The 20,747-nt window shown below is 40.9% G+C and overlaps 1 protein-coding gene across 4 annotated transcripts in view; it reads left to right on the forward strand.

Annotated features, from left to right (window-relative positions):
• The window catches only part of LOC147261929 (guanine nucleotide exchange factor VAV3-like), a 49,396-nt gene that overhangs the window by 9,570 nt on the left and 19,079 nt on the right, over positions 1–20,747 (forward strand). For 3 of the 4 annotated variants that reach the window (XM_086204233.1, XM_086204235.1, XM_086204236.1), the window contains 17 exons: positions 1,758–1,816; positions 2,212–2,277; positions 2,865–2,982; positions 3,994–4,086; positions 4,493–4,561; positions 4,656–4,759; positions 5,297–5,396; positions 5,790–5,885; positions 7,762–7,830; positions 8,534–8,620; positions 11,329–11,414; positions 12,985–13,117; positions 15,385–15,494; positions 17,327–17,428; positions 18,629–18,720; positions 19,352–19,374; positions 20,158–20,182. In XM_086204233.1, the coding sequence (XP_086060359.1) occupies positions 1,758–1,816; positions 2,212–2,277; positions 2,865–2,982; positions 3,994–4,086; positions 4,493–4,561; positions 4,656–4,759; positions 5,297–5,396; positions 5,790–5,885; positions 7,762–7,830; positions 8,534–8,620; positions 11,329–11,414; positions 12,985–13,117; positions 15,385–15,494; positions 17,327–17,428; positions 18,629–18,720; positions 19,352–19,374; positions 20,158–20,182 (1,432 nt within the window). The remainder of the gene's footprint in view (positions 1–1,757; positions 1,817–2,211; positions 2,278–2,864; positions 2,983–3,993; positions 4,087–4,492; positions 4,562–4,655; positions 4,760–5,296; positions 5,397–5,789; positions 5,886–7,761; positions 7,831–8,533; positions 8,621–11,328; positions 11,415–12,984; positions 13,118–15,384; positions 15,495–17,326; positions 17,429–18,628; positions 18,721–19,351; positions 19,375–20,157; positions 20,183–20,747) is intronic. The other variant, XM_086204234.1, reaches the window with a different exon arrangement.

A 20,747-nucleotide genomic window follows, 5' to 3' on the forward strand; every position in this document is an offset into this window, starting at 1 on the left:
AGAGGACCCTTCACACAGGAAAAGGAGGTTGACTGCAGATAACTAACCTCGTCTTTTTGTCTTCTGAAAACCATGCGTGCAAATACAAGTTCAAAGAACAGAGTATTTTGCAACGTTTCTAGACATTTTAAGAAATGATAAAGTGCAGATGTGTACTGGAAGATAATTTCTCTCTCTGATAATCTTGGGGATTTTTCAGAGTTCAGGTGACTTCAGCCTTTTCTGGTTTCCACACACTTTCCACATTTCTTGCTAACATTCTTTTCATATTAACCTGATACAAAATCCTCAAGGTTACCAAACTTTTGCAGACCTGTAGACTGTGGAATGTTCTGCCCCCGTCTAGTTTTGGCTCAAAATATAAAGCTTTGCATTCCAGTCCTGCTGATGTGACAGTCTGCTTGTCCTGTTGGTGATTGACTCCCATCATTGTGGTGTTTTGTGGTGACATTATGTACTGTCTTTTTGCAGTACTTTGGACCATCATTGCAGTTTGAGAGGAATATAACAACTTTGTGGGTTGCTTGCATCCTCCCTAGAACCACACAAGAAGATAGCTCCCTCGTGCACACATTGAGGAGGTTATCTGAGACCACATAAACCGAGTGTCTGCCAGTTAGCTTAGCACAAAGAATGGAAGTGAAAGGGAGATTAAGGATACCTCTGTTGTTCAGGACTGATGTTTTGTGCAGAAGTAATCGGTCTTATTTTTGCCTACAAAGTGTACCGCGATTAGCAGTAGCTGTTGCTCTTTTGGTTGTCCAGAGTTTGCCAATGTTTTGATGCGCTGTCTCAAAATCACTGTAGGAAAGTAGTATTTTGTACAGCTGCAGCTTATTATTATTAATGCAGGAATAGGTGTTGTTGGAGGTATGCCAACACTTCCCACCCGCTACCATTCATTGTGCTAAGCTAATGGTCGGTGAGTCCCTGCAGGTCTCAGCCTCCTGATGCAGCACAAAGGAGAGACGGGGATCTATAGCCTTGACTGTCTCTGGGGAGAATGGAAAATACGCATATTTCCCCAAAAGTGGATTGCGTTGTTTTTAAATTGCTTTATATATATTTGATTTTATTCAATCCCATACAGTAAATGTTCTCCCACTGTCACGTAGGCCTACTTGTCACATTGAGCTGTAAACACTGTACCAGCTGAAATGTTGTAAAAGGTCATAATACAATGTGATTCATACCATCAGTGCTGTAGTTATGATACACAACATTGGCCACTTTTTGTTTCTTTTGTTGCTCCCCACCACCACCACCACCACCACCACCACAGACTTCTGAGGCAAACTGCAAGAGATGGCGTTAGCTTGAGCACTTCTCTTTCTCATTGTCAGCCTTTTACGAAAGAAATGTCATGACTTGGAAGACCTTCATGTCAGCTGACAACTCAATAAAAAAATACATGCATTAATATTCCCTTTAATCAACCTTGAATGACAGATTTATATTCAACACTGTTTGCTGGCTTTTCACTAACTCCCATTTTAAGCATGAAATCAGATATCTTGGGGCTTTAATCTGATGTTCCCAGTCATAATTACGTCTTTGGAGTTGATGTGCATGCCACTTACATGTCGGAAGCTGGTAATTACAGTAACCCTGATATGACATGAATGCTGCGTTGGCATACCCTAGCAAGTCTCTTTCTTTTCCCTGCCTCTCTCTCTCTCTCTCTCTCTCTCTCTCTCTCTCTCTCTCTCTCCCTCAGACATTCACTGACGTGAACTGACACGCACTTATTTCACCAGGTTATGGACACCCTATCCAAGCTCTCGTACACAACAATTGCACTGCAAGGAGGATTCAAGTAAGTCCAACAACAAATATGCTAATGAAACAGAAATTTTCTTAATGCCCCTTGTAAAATCTGGCCTAAAGTATAACACTGGCTTTCTACTGTTCCCACACACCTTTGAGAATACTTCCCCTAAATGCGGGAAACTCAAACTCCATTTAACCTCACCATCCTCTTCTTAAAGCCACTTTCCATTTCAAAAAATTCTGTCTTATTTCCAAGCTGCAGGATGTCCATTCAATCCATCAGTGTCCTTTTCTGCCGTAGAGAGGCATATTAGGATGCTCCAGAGACACCGTATTTGAATATGTCAGTAGTTTCCTGCTTTAACTCTCTCATGGTTATTTTCTTCATGGCAGTTTTTCTGTTAAATGCAGAACATCATGGTGCTTTACTGTCATTTCCAGGCCATTTCCGACAGAGGAGAGCCTACAAGACGAGGACATTTACAATAATCTGGAAGACCTGATTGAGTATGTATGAGACGTCTCTCTACGGGACCATTACTGCTGTTGATAGAGCATCATGTTTTTTATTCAGCATCAGAACTAGCTGCGCTCATCATTCATGCTCTCTGGGGGTCCGGACACCCACATGTTTTGGTAAAAAGCTTCGGCTCCATTTCTCTGTTAATGTCAGAGGAAACAAATGAGTAATTCTGCATGCTTTTGCTGAGTGATTGTGCACCACCCACATTAGAGGTTAGGATCGCAGCGAGAGACAGTTTGATAGAGAGGTCATGAAAAATCTGAAGAGGGATAATCAAATAAATATTGACCAGATGCCACATTTAAATCTCCTGTTGTGTCCCTTCTAAAACATGTAATTCTCATTCATGCAGAGATTATTAGCAAATAGTGAGTAAATGAATGCGTAATGGGACAGTCAGACGAAATAATCAGAAATGTAGTTGATAAATGGAATAAATTAAGGGGTCGATCGGTACGCATGACTACAAAATTAATTTCTTAAATATGAAGTTGTATAAAAGTGTGCATGAATTGCAATTTGTGTATAAATTTGGCATGTATATGTGTTTGTGTATGTGTGTGTGTCATAGTGAGAATTCCCCTGAGGATGAGGACGACTTGTACGCAGCAGTGTACGGGCTGGAGGAGGACTACGCAGGTGGCGAGATCTATGAGGACCTCATGAGGACTGAGCAGCTTCCCGCTCTGGTGCAACACACACACACACACACACACACACACACACACACACACACACACACACACACACACACACACACACAGTGCTACCACTCATGGTGCTGCGACTACTACTTGAATCGGAAATAATAATGATGATGTGTACAAAGACTCTGGATGTTTTCGTAGGCTAAGGTGGATCTAACTGTAGATTATGTATTTTTTCCATTTCATTTAATCTTTATTTCATCAGGCATCTCATTCAAATCAAGATTTATTTTACAAGAGAGGCTGCAGAAGAAAAAAAAAACATTCACAAGACTAATTTAAAGGAAAACCTGTAATTCTTCCCATTAAAAAGCTACATAGCAACTGTGACCAGTTGTACCAGCATTGCTGTGTTTTTGAGGGGTGTCTAAGGTCAGGGAATAACTGGATCGTGTGTTGTAGTTACTGGTATTCTGTATTTTTTCTAATCATACTGTGTATTTGTATTTACTATAGAAATGTAAATAGTAACAAAAAATGTCAGTAAAATGGTTCAGAACGTTAGAAAGTGCAATACTTTTACTTACACTCATTTAAATTGAATCAAGGTATTTTCCACTACTGCTATAGTACTAGTGTCAAAGTACCACATGGATAATACTGTATTGTCTATCAACTGAATAATGATGCTGCAGTTTTACGTAAAAATTTCCAAAAACTGTTTATCGCTTATCGTTTATTTAAGTTTATCGCTATCCTCAGAAATTTGATCTATGTCTGGATATTAAAGCGATATATGCTCTTGATTAATGGAGTATCTTCAAACACCTGCTGATGTTTACTGATTAATACTAAAAAAATATGGATGTCATTGTCATTTGATTGCACATGACGATGAGCGTTGCTATGAACTGTCAAAGTGAATATACCCTTTTTTTAAATACGATTTCTGAATTTTGTTCCGGATACACCTGCACTCTGTCTTGTTTACAGGTAAACAACTTTATGTTATTAATCATTTCGTACTGTTTTCTCTCTTGTGTGTCTTTCTAGAAGCAGGCAGAGGTGGATGTTCGGACCTGCTGCCTCACAGAGATCAAACAGACTGAGGAGAAATACACCGAGACGCTGGAGTCCATCGAGAAGGTACAGAACCGCCTATCTGGGTTCCTCTCATCAAACGGGCCATAAATGATGAACGTGTTTGTGTGAATTTCTCGTATATGAAACCAACCAAGGTGACTGATGCCTTCTTTCCCCACTGAGCACAACGCGAGTGTAGTTTATTGATTCGGGATCAGCTGCCAAAAATCGAGATTCATTTTTTTGCTGCTGGAGATGTCAAATTCCTTTCAGTCTATAAAAGAAAGCAATATTTTTTGTGGCCTTTTGGGGACACTTTATGTAAATTCTCAGCCCATTTCCTTTATTTTAAATTTTAGAGAGTTGAATAAGAGTGCGCTCCAGCTGCTGCCAGGGATTAACACGTAATCATATTGTTTCTGCTTTTCAATCTGTGCTCATTCAAGTTTTGATTTCTCGCTCCCTGCAGTACTTTCTCAATCCTCTGAAGAAGTTTTTCTCCGCTGCTGAAATTGACAAAGTTTTTGTCAACATTCCAGTAAGTCCCACCAATGTCCTCCCGTCTTCCTGTCACATGACGGTGAGAACGAATGGATCTGTGGAGACACTAATTGCTTCCGTCTGTCATACAGGACTTGGTAAAAGTTCACAAGAGCCTGATGGTCGAGGTTCAGGATTCCATCCTAAACAAGAAGGCTTTAAATCTCTACCAGATCTTTATCAACTACAAAGAGAGGTATTCACCAGCTTTGACTCTCTTCATTTATTACTTTTTTGCAGTGAAAGTGATGCTTTTTTTTTTTTACTTAAACCCTCCTTTTTTTTTTAAATCTACATATTTTGTGACTTTCTTTCTCCAGTGAATTAGAGCCTTTAATAAAACTTGCCCTCCTTTTTAAGATTATATCTCAGAATTAAGCTTAAGTGTATGAATTTTGCTTCCTCAGACCGCTCGCCTTTCCCTTGTAACAACACCTCATGAAACATGTTGCAATACTTAGACACAGGCAGACATTTGAACCTTGGGATGTAACCGCCTCTTAAACAGCCTTTAGAAAATTCACAGTCTCTCCATTAAATTCAGAAATCATCTTCCCGTATTAGAGGAAGGAAGCAGTTGTCGCTTAGTGAAATATAATGTAGCGCTGATCACACTAGGTCGGGTCTTGATAGCATCTTAAGCATGTGATATGTGAAACACGCTGGGCATTCCACACCCACACTTTCACATCTCTGCTCATCTCGGCCTCGCTGTCTTGCCTCTGACCTGCAGAATGCTCATTTATGGGATTTACTGCAGTCGCGTGGAGATCGCCATCGCTGTCTTAGACCTCATTTGCAAAGAGAAAGGAGATGTTCGTCTAAAACTGGAGGTCAGAAGCACCCGGAACACTCGCATTAACACATATTCACTCATTACCTCTCCTATATTTTTTATTACACGCACACACAGTGGGATTTCTTGTCATTGCAGTAATGTAGTTTGGCCTAATTTGTAGTTTTATAATTTGTCGTAAGTAAATACTCTACATGAAAGCTGAATATTGTGACAAATGTGCCTAAACATAAGTATACAGGGACAGACTTCCGGCAAAGTAAAGACATACAGTTTTTCATTATAGCCCCAATTCTAACAGCTTCCACTCATGATGCTTATGAAAGACAAACGTGAACAAGACCAAAACAGATCCTCCTCGCTACAAAGTGCTGGCTGTATTTTCCTGTATTTAGGACTGTTATGGATGCTCTCTTTGTTTTTGTTCCAGGAGTGTTCCAAACGGGCCAACAATGGGAAGTTTACACTGCGGGACCTGCTCGTCGTCCCAATGCAGAGAGTCCTCAAATACCATCTTCTACTTCAGGTAGAGAAGTTTGATTCTGATTAACTTAAAGCAAAAGCTAAAGCAGAATTTTTCAAACTATGTGTCACAGTCTGACAGCATCACTACGTCAGGAAACAACAGCTCCTGTCAGTCAACAGCGTGTGTGTTTGTGACTCTCTGCATTCCAACGCGTTAGTTTTGACCCTCTGGATTCTTTCACTCAGCAACTCCTGGTGTGAATGAGTATCTGTCTTGCCTAATTGTTTCTGCAGGGAGTCACAGTCACAGCGACTCTAAGCAGTTATACATGCACGCTCAATTTATTAGCTTTTTGAAAGTGAACAAAAGTTTTATTCCGGTGAGACAGAGTTTGTGTTGCTTTCATGGAATATTTATGTCACTATAAACCTCTCCACTTGATGGCGACATTCTCCACATTTTCGATTGTCATTCGCCTCCCCTTAGATTTTCTTGAGCACACCCACAATGCAAAAAACACTTCTCACATGTCTTGCTTTCCGTCTTGTATTTCCCCGCTCAGTTGATATGGCTTCCATTTGTCTCACTGCATTTCCAAAACTGTCTTGAAACAATATTCTTTGGAGTTGATTTGAAAAAAAAAAAAAGTCAGTATGAAATCACATTACTTCTATAATAAGTTTATATTTCATTGATATGTAGGTGTTTTCCAGAAACCAGCCTACCAAAATCCCCCCAGTTTCTTTGCCCCCTGATAACCGCGGGACAGCTGTCTCCACTGGTCAGTCCGAGCCAGAGGTCAGACTATGGCTGGCAGGACAGATGAGGACAATAACTAGAGAGCTGTTTAAAACTGTTGTAGAGATAAAGGCCTCCGTGATAAATGGTGGTGTTCGCAGCTGCCCCCTGAGGAGAGACTCAGGGATGAGGTCGGAGGGTGAAGAAAGAGAAGCAGTGGTGAAGCAGCAATGCAGTGGGGGTGGGTCCGACTCAGCGGGGATGGCGGACTGAAACTCCACACATACGCGCGCGCGCGCACACACACACACACACACACACACACACTAACAGGTGTGAGAAACCAACAAAGACACCAGTTTCAGTTTTATATCATCAAATCAAAAACAAACGCAGTGAAAAAAGACGACTCTACGTGGGCGGCCATCGGCCTCCACCTACTCTAATATCATCACAAAGGTAGATAAGTCATCCGCAAGTGATTCTATATGTCCCACATGTTATCTAGTATTGCATCATTCTTGACAAAAATCAATTGTTAGAGCCCTTCACTGCTGTCTTGGATGGCGAAAGCGGCGTCTGCTGTGAGAACGATGTAGGTTGGGATTCAAATGAACTGTCAGTTGATTTGTGTCAAGTTTCCTACGACTGTTTTTTTTTTTTTTTTTTTTTTGACGATCGGGAAATCAAAGTCTTCCTCAGGAGACAGATTTCATCAACAGACTGTTGCCTCTGTGCAGGTTCCATCTTGTGTTGATCAATCAAAAAGACATGTGGGTGCTCACTGGATGATGTGGTCAAACCCCCCCCCCCCTTCCTTTCCAGCAGTATATTTACATATATTTATTTATATTTGAGCCTACTCAGCATTATAATACATTTTATGAATTATACTGATAAGGTCAGAGGAAAGAAAAAGAATCCCATCCATCCGTCTGTATTTGGATTGAATTTCAGCGTATCAAGAGAACGATTCTGGTTTTAACTGAAGAGCATGTCAATCTGTGCCTACAACTCCTCGTTTCTGCTCTCAAACAGGAAGATGAAACTCATTTTTTTATTACGAAAAACTCCCACTGGCACTTCAAAGTATTTTTCCTCATGAAATCAATAATTCAGCTACTCATTGTTAAATGTGTTTGTCCATGCATCTCTGTGCCATCTAGTCCATCATTGCTTTTATGTTCTCTTCGATCAGGAGCTTGTCAAACACACTCACGATGCTGCTGACAAGGGCAACTTGAAGATCGCTCTTGATGCCATGAAAGTAAGAGCAGTGTTTATCGTAATAGAAAGGATCTGTAATTATGATTCCAGCTCGTAGCACACTGATTTTCTCATTTTTAGTGGAAAAAATATAATATTTCAGATCTGTGAATGGGTATGATTGGAGAAAACATATCCGATTCGCTTGACCAAGACTGCCCTCGTCATCCTAATGGCCTAGATTTGATTAACTGACAACAAAAATAATGTGATAATACATAATATGAAAACTTTAAAACCATAATTTATGCTGTCAACATTTTCAGTATGCAAGTGCACAAGTCACAATGTCAGTTCATAGAAAGAAGCCCTTTTTTGGTGTAGTGCATCAGCTGATCGATGCCGAAGAGGCAGAAACATCTGAGAAAACATTGTAATTGGAAGCCAAATTACTACACGTCCCTGAGTGCAGGATGAGCATGAGTGAAATTCTTTTTTCTTTTTTTTTTTTATAGGAAGAGCAAAGACATACATGTCATATTTTTGGGCGTATATCAAATAATAAACGAACAATTAAGACAGAAACACGGGATTAAACAGACATTCTTTTGTACTTTATGGGATATTTAGAACAGAGTATCAGTGATTTTTTTATGGGCTTTACAAAAACAGTTGTTCGCACAGTATTTTGTAACATGTTGAAATACTCCAGAATAAAATATTCTGACAGACTATGTGTGTTTTTGTGTGTCCGTGATACCCAGGACCTGGCTCAGTTTGTCAACGAGGTGAAGAGAGATAATGAGACTCTAAGGGAGATGGACCAGTACCAGAGGTCCATTGAAAACATGGTAAAACTACCTTTTTCTTCTACAACTATCAGCAGTTCTTCGTGTACGCTTTGTCAGAGTGCATAATCTGAGGAATATGTGTTTCCTTTCTGTAGGTAGCCGACAAACTCAGCCAGAGCTCCTGTGTCCTTTATGACATGTTGCTCTTTCTGTAAAAACAGTGAATGGATTTAATCTACGTAGAGCTTTCCTGGTGTAGTGACCATTTGCTTTATAACAAAATCGCTCATTTACACAGAAATTCATTGACTGCTGGCAGAAGCTGCTTTTTAAAGTGCCAGCTCGCTAACACATGCACACACTGATGGCGAAGGCGCCAGGAGCTGTTCAAGGCTCAAGGACACTTCAGGATCTGGAGACGCAGTCGGGACCGACAGATTCTCAGCATCGCTGCGGATAAAGATGTTGCTGTATTTGTCAGGATTTCTATCCACACAAATGAATGAATGTCCCTGACTTCGCCTGGATCATCATAATTGTCGTTGCTGTCTGTCTGGTTGTCCTCTTCCCATCCTTTTCTGATAAAAGATGAAGGGACGCTTTAATTCTTGCTTGCATGCTTTGCCAGTTTTGAGTTCAACAATACTTTAAAAATCAACTGATAATGTGATAGACAATCAGTTAAATCAATGTATTAGTGAAAATGTTTGTTTTTGGGTCAGTTGTAAGGACTTTGTCATGTATTGTTAGAAATCTAAATATCTCAGGGTAAGAAGGTAAGTTGGACATTACAGGCTTTTGAATACACACCCTTAGGCTCTAGGAAATGAATGTGTATTTTCACCAATTTTGGACATCTGATAGAAAATTATTAATTTAAATCAACGCGGCCTATTAATTGATGATTAAAATAATTCTAGCTTGCAGCTGTATAGCTTTAAGTTCTTGTTCATAGAAACTGCATTTAAATTAGGAATTATTCCACTAATTAAAATATCTAATTAAATGGCTTTCATATTTCTGCCAGAGATAGTTAAAAAGGGTTGTTGAGTACAATAATCCACATGGAACCGCATGAAAAACATGGAGAGCACACGTCTCAGTTTCATATCGTCATTGATAGAGTGCAGAGGGAAGGAAGAAATCCGTCGACACAGCAACAGTTGGATGTTGCATTTTCGAGTGATGAATTTAGAGCGAGAGCTTGTCAGAATACGGTATCAGCCATCTTTTCTTGAATGATCAAGAGTAGTGATAAAAAGAATCTGCAGATGCTTCCTCGTGTGTCATGGAGCTTTATCTGGACTGCATCAGCTTTTCTGAAAGAGGCTCACGTGTCTCTTCTGCTGAAAGATATGACATATTTAAAGGAACACACCAACTTTTTCGGAAATATACTTATTTGTCACCTTCCCCCGAGCCAGGCGGGAAGATCGATCCCCCTCCTCTCCTCTGTGTGTGCATTATGAAGCTGAGACCCACAGAGACCAGCTGACTGCTAGTTAGCTTTGCACAATGAACAGTAGTTAATGAGAGGTATTAGCATACTAAGTCAATAAAGGAATCGGGTGCAGGATCTTGGTCTGAAGCAGCACGGTGGTGCAGTGGTTCGCACTGTCGCCTCACAGCAAGAAGGTTCTGGGTTCGAGCCCCGGCTGGAGCACGGGATCTTTCTGTGTGCAGTCTGCATGTTCTCCCTGTTCCTGTGTGGGTTGTCTCTGGTACTCCAGCTTCCTCCCACAGTCCAAAGACATCAAGAGGGGTTTATACTCTAAATTGACCGTAGGTGTGGCTGTGAGTGTGAATGGTTGTCTGTCTCTATGTGTTGGCCCTGTGATGGACTGGTGACCCATCCAGGGTGAACCCTGCCCCTCGCCCAAAGGCTGCTGGGATAGGCTCCACCCCCCCAGCGACCCTTAACAGGATAAGAGGTAGAAAATGGATGGATGGATCTTGGTCTGTCTGTAAGTAATCATCCTCACCTTCTCTTACAGAGTCTGCTTCGATTAGCAGTAGAAGTTTTTGTCTTGTTGGCCAAACTTTTGAGGAGCTACTGTACATCAGATCACTGCACCGAGTCAGGGTAGTCGTAACGTCAATGTATTTGATTCCAAAAGTACAATATCTCACAATTTTAAACATTTATTTCAGAGCAGATGTTATGCTCAACCTTTTAATGCACAGGCAAAGACAGAGGCATGCTCAACCTTCCCATCGGCGACTATTCATTTGACTCAGCTAACTGGCTGTAAACTGGTTCTTAGCACCCTGAGGTATGTGCAGAGGAGAGAAGTGTATTAATCCCCTTGTGTGGCTATGAGGAAGATGGTAAATACACGTATTTTTCCATAAAGTTGGCGTGTTCTTCATCTTATTTGAGAAATCTCCTGTGAGAAGTTGAAATGGATGTACTGCAAACTATGTACTCTTCAAAAGAATCGATCACAGTACCTGCACCATTCCTATAGATTGGGTAAAAACCTTTCAATTTCTGTATTATTTTAACTTTTAATGAAATGCACACTGACTCCCTAAAACTTAAATGAAGCAGGGGAACAAGCAGCTCTGGACCAAGGTTTTGTAATGCATTATTATGCGCCTCAGTTCAGAAATCATAAAAATGAGAAATTGATTGTGCAAAAGACATCAAATAGTCCAAATGTGCCCCTAGTGCGTTGAGTTTAAAATTCTTGTTTTGACTGTGGCTGAGCACTTAGCCATGCTTGCTGGAATCCGTTTTTACAAACCTCTCTTTGTTTGACTCTCAGAACCAGCCTCTCATCAGTTATGGTCGGCCACGAGGAGATGGAGAGGTGCGCATCACCTCCAGCATCGACAAGAGGAAACAAGACAGGTTGTTCTACGTCTTCATTCTTGTCTCGTGAGGGAAACTCGATTAAAGGAAATTTAAAAAAAAAATCCACTTGGATGAAAAATGAAATGAAAAAAGCGAAATAAATGAATGTAAGGAATGAGGACGCGTGCACACGGATGTACTGGATGCTGCACTTATCATCCAGTCTTGCTCTGTGGCTTGGAAACGCATGCTTGTGGGTCAAAATGGCGAGATTTAAGTAGAGGACCTCACTCTGAAGATGAATGTGCATTTCAGTGGTGTGATAACCTGACACAGATGTGGGAAAGAGATAAGATCAGGTGATTCGCGTTCTTGACTCACGGGTGAGTGCGTGTGTGGCATCCAGCAGTTGAACGCAACAGCCTGAATGCTTGACCCCTACTGTGAGGGGATCTGGTCAATCTGTTCTTCTGGGGAGGGGGGGGTGGGCAATCTGCTGGTATTATTTGATCCACTTGTTCCCTCAGATGGAAGGGTCACTGTGAATCAATACAACACTCCTCTGAGTGATCACCTTCATTTTCTATGATGAGATATTTCTATCCTGGTGGGGGTGTTTTTTTCTTTTTCAGGATGATGATGTCTCTGTTCATAGGGCACGATTGGTCGCTCAGAGGTTTGAAGGGAATGGAACTGTTATGAATTATATATCATTGCCACTGCATTCACCAGATCTCAACTCAGCCTACTGGAGAGAGTGGAGGGATGTTTCATCATCAAAACGCCAAAAAAATGAGAGGGGTTTATCTCTAGGAAAAAAGGTGTTAATGCTTCCGTTAGAGTTTTAGAGACCTCCTCCAATCTGTTGGCAGGGTTATGTAAAATTGTGGTGCAGATTTTGACCAAATTTGATGAAGGGGTGTGGCTTGGGATGAGGATGAACCCATTCAATTTGGAGGCAGATCCATTTAATAATATTGGCTGAGATCTTTAGTTTCTGAGCACCTGGATGATGTCATATCACCTGGCATAGGTTTACGCTTTCCATTGGCTGGCCAGTTTTGTTTTTTTCTTTAATGTGTCATCCATCTGGGTACACTATTCCCACCATAGAAATAATACCTGAGCATATCTTAAAATCTGGGGATGAATGGTATTAGATTATTTTATTTGTCAGTATCCTGTGTGTACAATGGTAGTCACATTTTGTACACGTAAAAAAATTGCAAATCTAAAAAAAATAAAATCTTTATTTCGAAAACACTTGGAAAAGCCCATAAGTAATTTATGTGTTGTTTCTTCATTATTGATGAAGAGCAAAGAAAAAGACTTGAGCAAAACTGACAGATATTAATATTGGATCGTTGTTGGATCAATACTGATATATTTAAAAAAAAAAAAGCCTAATGTGTGCTGATATTATTGTGCATCTCTATTAAAAACACAATCAAACAAAAATCCCTGCTTCCTTTCCTACTATAGAAAACATAAAGATACTCGCACTAGCATGCTGAAAACTTGTAAACTACCTGAATAACTTATTTATGCATTTTCTACCAGAAATGTAAGAATTATCATTGCATATGTTTTTTTTTTCTTATTAAATCTAATTCTCACTACCTTTCAGACATATCTTCTTATTCGATGTGGCTGCTATTGTTTGCAAGAGACGTGGTTACAACTACGAGATGAAGGAGATACTCGACCTCAGTGTCTTCAAGATCACCGACAACCCCACCTCTGATCGAGAAGGCAAGAAGGTCAGTTAGATGGCGAATATTCTGTACTTCCAGCCATGTGAATAAAACACATTCTGGGATCGTCTATTTTCATTTAATTCATGGACTTTGTAATGTAACTGCTCCATATTTAACAGTATGGGTTTTTTTCTACCTCGTGGGAACATCGTCATGCTGTATTATAGCGAAGGGGACTTGTTGATGTCTTGTTGATGAATTCCCACAGATGGTGTCTTCTCACTCTGCTACTGATTGCTAATGTGAAACTGACACCTCGCCAGAATGAGATGGTTTTTGTCAAAGAGACGCCATTATCATCCTCATTTACTTTGTTATGCAACCGTGCTCTGTGTGTATGTGTGTGTGTGTGTGTGTGTGTGTGAGTGACTGTATTATAACTGTCTTGATGTATTTCCAGGGACTACGCGTGTGTATGCGTGTTCGCCATTACTCATAGTTGTCACTGACATTTTAGAATCAACATTTTGTACTGATCGTGTAATGACGTGAGCAATAATTCTGTTAAACACGGTTGGATAATTCAAAGATAAAGCCCCGTTGATCAAATGCAGCACAGAATCACATCTATGTGTAAGTCGTGTACAAATAGCGACACAAAGACAAATATCACAGAGTACAACACACACTGCGGGACAGACATGCTAATATCAGGTGATGAATGTGTGCACTCCTCCAAGGCTGCTTATACCGATATATCATTTCCTGCTAAATGAAACCTCAGTGGGTGAATGTGGGCCCGTTCGGTCATCACTGATTTAACACTCAGCCGAGCTTTAAAGCACTCCGGCCGATCATTGACACGTAAACCCTAACACTTATTAGACATGACACAACAATCTGGAGCAGATAAGGGCAGGAAAAGAGCTTTTGGAATGGATTGGAAAGCTATGCGGTGAGGTATTTAACCATGTAGTACACCAGTGGAGCTAATTGGTTTGGCTCCTCTGCCAAACGTGTAACAAGAACAAATAATCAAGCAGTAATTACATTTTCTTCTATCTAATGTGGTGACTATAAGACATGTGGCAGCGATGAGTTGTAGCTCTGGCAACAGTGGCTGAGAAGTTTTGATAGTGGTTCTAAATTTAGACGCCTCAGATTCATCACAGCTTAAGTCGTCTTTCGGCAAAACTCCCAAGCTGCTGCTCCCTCGACATTGAGAAAAAAAACAGCAGCCGACACACTGTTGTTAGTCTACAAGCCTGGTGGCGCCATATTTGGCTCCAAGACATGAGAAACAAAGCCAGTTCGTCTTCATCATTGTCAGAAGTGAGGGGAAAGAAAGGAGGGATTGGCATGGCTTCTGCAACATAATTAATCAACCAGTCAGTCAGTCAGTCAGCTTCCACGTTTTAAAGTGATACTTGATCCTAAAATTATCACTTGTCCATCGGTTACTCACATTTTGATCTCTTGAATTCATGTTGTTTTTTTTTTTTTTTAATTTCTGCTCCATGACTTCTGTTTGAATTGAGAATTCCGATGACGGCAGCAAACTGAAGATTGATTTCTGAGACTGTAATAAGAAGCTTTCTTCTTTGACTGTGAGACGAAAAGTGGAGTATTTTACAGCCAACCTGCATTTTCTTTGGAATATTTCTCCCTCCTGCTTTTACATCCGTCCATCCATCCATTTTCTATACTGCTTATCCGTTCCAGGAGGGGGGGGGGGGGGGGCTGGAGCCTATCCCAGCTGACATTTGGTGAGAGGCGGGGTTCACCCTGGGCGGGTCTTCAGTCTGTCGCAGGGCAATCGGGAGCAATTCGGGGTTCAGTATCTTGCTCAAGGATACTTGGACATGGTCACTGGGGTGAGTGAGGATCGAACCAGCGACCCTTTGGTTGCTAGATGGCCACTCTACCACTGACCCATGCTTTTAAGTATTCATCTATTTATCACAAAGAAAGTGAAATTATTTTCAGGTCCTTTGCTGGCTAGTTGAAACATCAGGCCTCCCACTGCTATAACCCTCAGTAACAGAGTCACGGATGGTTTACTGCTTAACTGACGAATGCATCATCTGTCACCGGTGATTTGTGGCAAAATCAAGAACGTGCACACTTTAAAGGGTTTAAACTGAGAATGTATTTCTTCTGTTACCAACCACTGAGCGACTGTGCCACCCGCCAGCCAGGGAGACGGAATCATTACAGTATAAATGTAGTCATAGCGCTCTCCTTTTATAAACATAAATATGCAAATGAGCATGCACCTCCACATGAAAATACATTCAGGCTGATTGCTGTTTTCTTCTTGACCTTCACAGTGGTGCTACGGGTTTTACGTGACTCACCAGCAGGGACACACAGGCTTTGAACTCTTTTTTAAGACCAGAGAGCTGAAGAAGAAATGGTTGGATCAGTTTGAAATGGCCATGTAAGTACAGCTTAACATGAATATTATTCTGACAGTTGGTGGGCATCACAGAAAACCAGGATGTGTATATCACATCAAAAACACACCTCTGTATGTTGGTGTGTGTGTGTGTGTGTGTGTGTGTGTGTGTGTGTGTGTGTTGTATTTGTCTTTGTTTGCAAGCATGTTATTCCAAGGCTGTGAGAGGCGTTGACTCTTTCATGTCCCCTGTTTGATCAAGTCTTAGCTATAATCAAGCACAACTTGCCGACAAAAGTACAACAACACATATATACACACCCACACAATCAACATAAACTGTTCCAAAGTGCTGCAAACCGATGAAGAAGTCACTCTTCAAATCAGGGCTTTGCACAGGTGTATTATTTTGTATCAGTGGGAGATTTTCGGAGACGGATATATTGCGTGCATCCTTTTGTTTAAGTTGATTCTTGAGAACACTGTGTTGTTTCAACATGACATTCTGATTGACTGCTAACTACCTGCTACGGTCCTCCTGCAGCTTGGGTTACACCCGACAGGCACAGAGGCAAAACAATGCAGTGCTTGGGGATGTATTTTGAACCGTTCGCCACTTTAGGGCTTCTCTTTCTTGAACTGAGTTTATGCAGTAATGCATGAATTCATGCTCTTTCATGGTCATCTGTCCCTTGAAACCTCATGTGGAATTTAAAAAAAAAGAAAAAGAAATAAAAGATGAAGAAATATTTTTTCTGTTGTTCTGCAAACCGTTTTATTCAAAGACAGACTGTGTGTATGGAAACAGAAATGCATACCTCTGTGAATTGAGTAATGACACCAGAAGAGGCCCATTCAGGATGAATGCGGAAGAGGATGTTGGGCTCCTGTTGAAGGACTTGTGGGAGCTCTCAGTTTAAGTGGCTCCTGCATCGGTGTGCTCACTACAAAGCGGCGGTGTTGTGTCACTCATGTTTGCTCACGCTCCAGGAGGGACGCTTATGATATGCATCTTTCCCATCTCACATCTCAAATTTGTCTGGGCTGATTCAAGTCCTCATCACTTACAAGAATCCGTGCAGTGTTTTTCTGTTGAACTACAGTTTGTTTGTTTTTGTTGTTTGTTTTTGATATCAAAATAATTTTGAGGGGTTTATACAGTGGGCTGAAAATTGCACCCAGTTCTGAAACACACACTCAAACCAAATGACCAAATGCGGGGGTTATGGTTTTATGGGTAGCAATAACCATTTGATAGCCATCAAAATGTTCAATAAGTACTGAAGAGACGGCCATCAAATTTTGTGCATGACATTTTTTTCCAACAGAGGTTGAATTCTAATGACTTTGGTGATCTTTTCCTCTAGAGCCTCTATGTCTCCCCTACCCTGTGAAATGTGTCAACATCAGTAATATAGAATAACACATAAAGGATGACTTTTAACCTTTGCCTTTCATCGCCGTGATGTCAAACCTAATAAGAGTTTGTGGTCAAATGTCGGCAAAACATTTTCCGTTGTATTTGAGAGTGCTAATACGCTAAATCAAGGCCTCGTTCACACTACAAACTTGATTCGTTTCTCAAGTCTGATCAGTTTCTGTCCAAACTGTTATTTACAAATGATGATGTCAGATGAACTGTTTCAGCAGCTGGACGGTAAAATTCTGATTCAAATCAGACTTCAAAATCACTTCAAAATCTGCTTTGGACCTGATTTTCAATAAGCTAATTTCATGTGTTTATTATCTTAAAGCCATCTGGATATTCCCAAAAAATCGGATTTGGCCTAGCAGTCTGAACAAGGCCTAAAATACTCCGATGACATGACGAATGTGTTAAGTTAACTGACAGCTGTTCTTGTTCTGTCTCTCAGATCCAATATCCGACCGGAGAAGGCCAATCACAACTCCCATCAGTTCAAGATGCACACCTTTGAACGGATCTCCTCCTGTAGCTCCTGCCATCTCTTGCTCCGGTAAGATTATCTAGCATAAAGGATAATACAGCCAGACCACATAAGTCTGCTTGCGTCAGCCGGTCACCTCCCACCAGCACCTCCTCAATAAACCACAGCAGTGCAAGGATGTAAGTATTTTATCGGTGCAGTTTGCACTGAAACGCCCACCCGTGTTTCCACTTTACCAGAAACATTTTGACAAATAAACGGCGACTGATGTTATGGAAACATTGGTTGTCCTTGTTGCTTCTTACTGTTTTTAGCTGGAACGAGAGAAGGTCTCACTGAACCGCTGCTGTGAACTTTGTTAATAAACACACACCTCAGGTGGGAGCTGGTGGTTAAAATAGAGTCAGGGAGGTGAGGAAGTCTAACCCTCAACCGTTTCAAGGCATCGCGTTTCATATTTTTATGAAAAATTTACGAATCCTGACCTTAACCGTGTGACTGACATATTGACGTTTGAATGCTATGCATGAGTCTAGTGGGCTGGCGCTGTCATTGAGAACATGAGAGACAGAACTCCAGTTTATTAATCATGTCTGCTTTCTGGAAAACAACACACACACAAAAAAAAACCTCAATATGCATAAAAAGTTAAATATGTGCCTGAGGAGGAGCTGAGCAGAAATTCTTAAGAGCAGTTTAACGCCTTCTCCCAGTCTGCCTGTGATGTCACCCATCTTGCATATTTGCAAATGCAAAAAAAACATTCATGCATCCATCCTCTGAGTTGGATCTTGCCCAGCATTTTTTTTCCCTCCATCAAGTTTTGTGAAAATTGGTAGAGTAGCTTTTGCGTGATGACACTACCAGATGCACGGTCATATGGACGGACAGATGGACGAGCAGATGGGGGTGAACACCTCCTTGGTGGAGATGAACATCTTATAGGACTGATTTATATTTTCTCTTCTTGGGAAAATCCTCTCCCTTTTTCATAGAGAGGACATAAATATGAAATTTTAGTTTTCAGTCATCCTGAGCCACTTAAGGGTTGAAAGACATCGTTCGCAGTTAGTCCAGCACTCACCCCAAATGACTCACTGAGTCTTGAAATACTTTTAAATATCCCAGTTAGAATCGTTTTTTTGGTTTGTGTCGCTGAAGGGCATTTTCTTTGTCATCTTTTTATCCAGCCTAAAATTTCAAAATGTCAAAGTATGACTCTTAAGTGGACTCTCTAATGAAACATATCCAATGTGTTATTCCCTCCAGGGGCATCTTTAACCAGGGGTATCTCTGTCTGAAATGTGGGCTGGGGGCCCATAAGGAGTGTCTGGGTCGACTGGGAGTTTGTGGGAGAACAGGTGAGATGAGACCTCCCAAAATAATCCCCAACACTCTCACAGTCGGAACAGAAATGGATGTTGAACACCAATTGCTTCATTTCCATGGCGACCTTTTCTCTTGCACCACCAGTGGGTCACAAATATCTACTAGTGCATCCAAAATATCAAAATCTAAAAGGCAGATTGCAATGATATTTACTTAGCACATTCAGTCCTGAGAGGATGACTCATTTACACCCCATGAGCTTTCCTTAACCAGTCCAGAGTGACAGCTTGATAGGCTATGGCTGCAGCGTAATCAGAATGGTCACACACTTAGAAAACTTTCAATACAGATAGAAGGGACCCTTCACACCTTTACCTATTGGACTGATTTCCAATTTGACCACAAAATCTCCAAAGAGTTATGTTGTATAGTTTGGTAGTGGCCTCCCAGACTTTCCTGCTAGCTCCAAACATGGCAGCATTGTGAGTTTTGTTTTCAGAAGCGCAGGCAGCACATCGAGGTCGTCTCTGCAGAAATGTTTTCATGCATTCTGAGGTGTGATGGTGGTCAGCAGAGGGTGACAGTTGAGTCTGGATGTCAGGACAGCAACATATAACTGATATTGTATTCTTCTCTTTGTGTGTGTCTTTCACTTGACTGCAGATTGTTCCAAAGCAAGGCTAAAGGTAAGGCCTGAACTATTTTATTTTTGGTTTTGACAGACAACATAATAGATAATGAAGATAGAATAGGCCTACACACATGCATTTATATACCTGTTATGCAACGGAACAGATTACACTTGCAGATCTGGGAAAGAGAATGAGGAGACACTACATTCTCGTCCAAAAGTTTCCTTTTGAATGAGTCCTCTCTTCTCCTCATTACTCTGTGGGGCCCGAATCAATGGACATATAAAAAAAACAGCTATGCTGTTAGAAAGGTAGTAATTTGATTTAAATGCAGAAATAAATTTGATGCATCTGATTTCAAACCGAACAGCAAAATTAGATCTGAAAAAGAAAGTTTTCAAGTACATATTCTGATATTTAATTTATCTCTGACAATAATATTCACGATTATTTTGTCTCCTTGATTTATCGCATGTGCAAATTTTGTTTACTCAATGTGAAGGCACATCTCTTTAACTGAAAAAATTTGGCCAGACAGAGCTGAGCTCATTTGATTTGAGACATACAGTAGAAGTGCATTGAAGTGCTTGAACACACCATCAGGTAGGTCAAGGACAAACAAAATGTGGATACAAATCTGAAGGCTTACTTAACTTCTCTCCATAGCAGGATGTAAACTCCTAAATTCTTGAAATGATGAGCTCACATATAGTATGACTCATTCCTCAGGTCAGGCTGATCTTGCACAGGGAGCATGAAAAACCTCTTTATATTTGACAAATTCTTCCTTTTTTTTTGTAATTCTGCCTTTTGTGCTTTCCTGTCATATGTTTGCAGGAAAGTACACCACCACCAGACCCAGGTCAGTATGGCTTGACCACTCCGAAGAACCCACTAAGGGCTTTATGTAGCACATCTTACGCTGCCTACTCCTAGAAAAGTAGGCAGGATGAAAAGGGAACGGTCAGTCAGGGACCGGAGTAAAACCAGAAAGGGATCGCTGATGGTTTAAAGCTAATCTTCAAATGTTATCGTACCATCTCACATTTTTTAATCAGATATTTCTCAACTCTTGAAAAAAAAAAACAAACCTAAAAGATAAAATGTACTGGCATGACTCTATCCTGCTCTAACACTCAGTCACGTGCACAAACACACACACACACACACACACACACACACACACACACGGTTCAACAGACGAAATGAGCTAAAACAATTTATGTCCTGACAAACGTTCGGATATGAATAACCAACGCATATCAAGTTTTTTCTCACAGCATGCCGTGATGGTTAAAACCCAGGCTACATTGAGATGAATTGGAAAGGATGGAATCATAATGAGAACCACAACAGGAGAAATGCTGGCAGAAAAGCACTTGCTGTGCTCTATACGCCTCGGCCTCTGCTGAGCTGTGCCTTTGTGA

The sequence above is a fragment of the Aulostomus chinensis genome, chromosome 5 (genome assembly GCF_037954235.1).
Source record: "Aulostomus chinensis isolate RoL2024-O1b breed Wild chromosome 5, RoL_Achi_v1.0, whole genome shotgun sequence".
Taxonomy (NCBI): domain Eukaryota; kingdom Metazoa; phylum Chordata; class Actinopteri; order Syngnathiformes; family Aulostomidae; genus Aulostomus; species Aulostomus chinensis.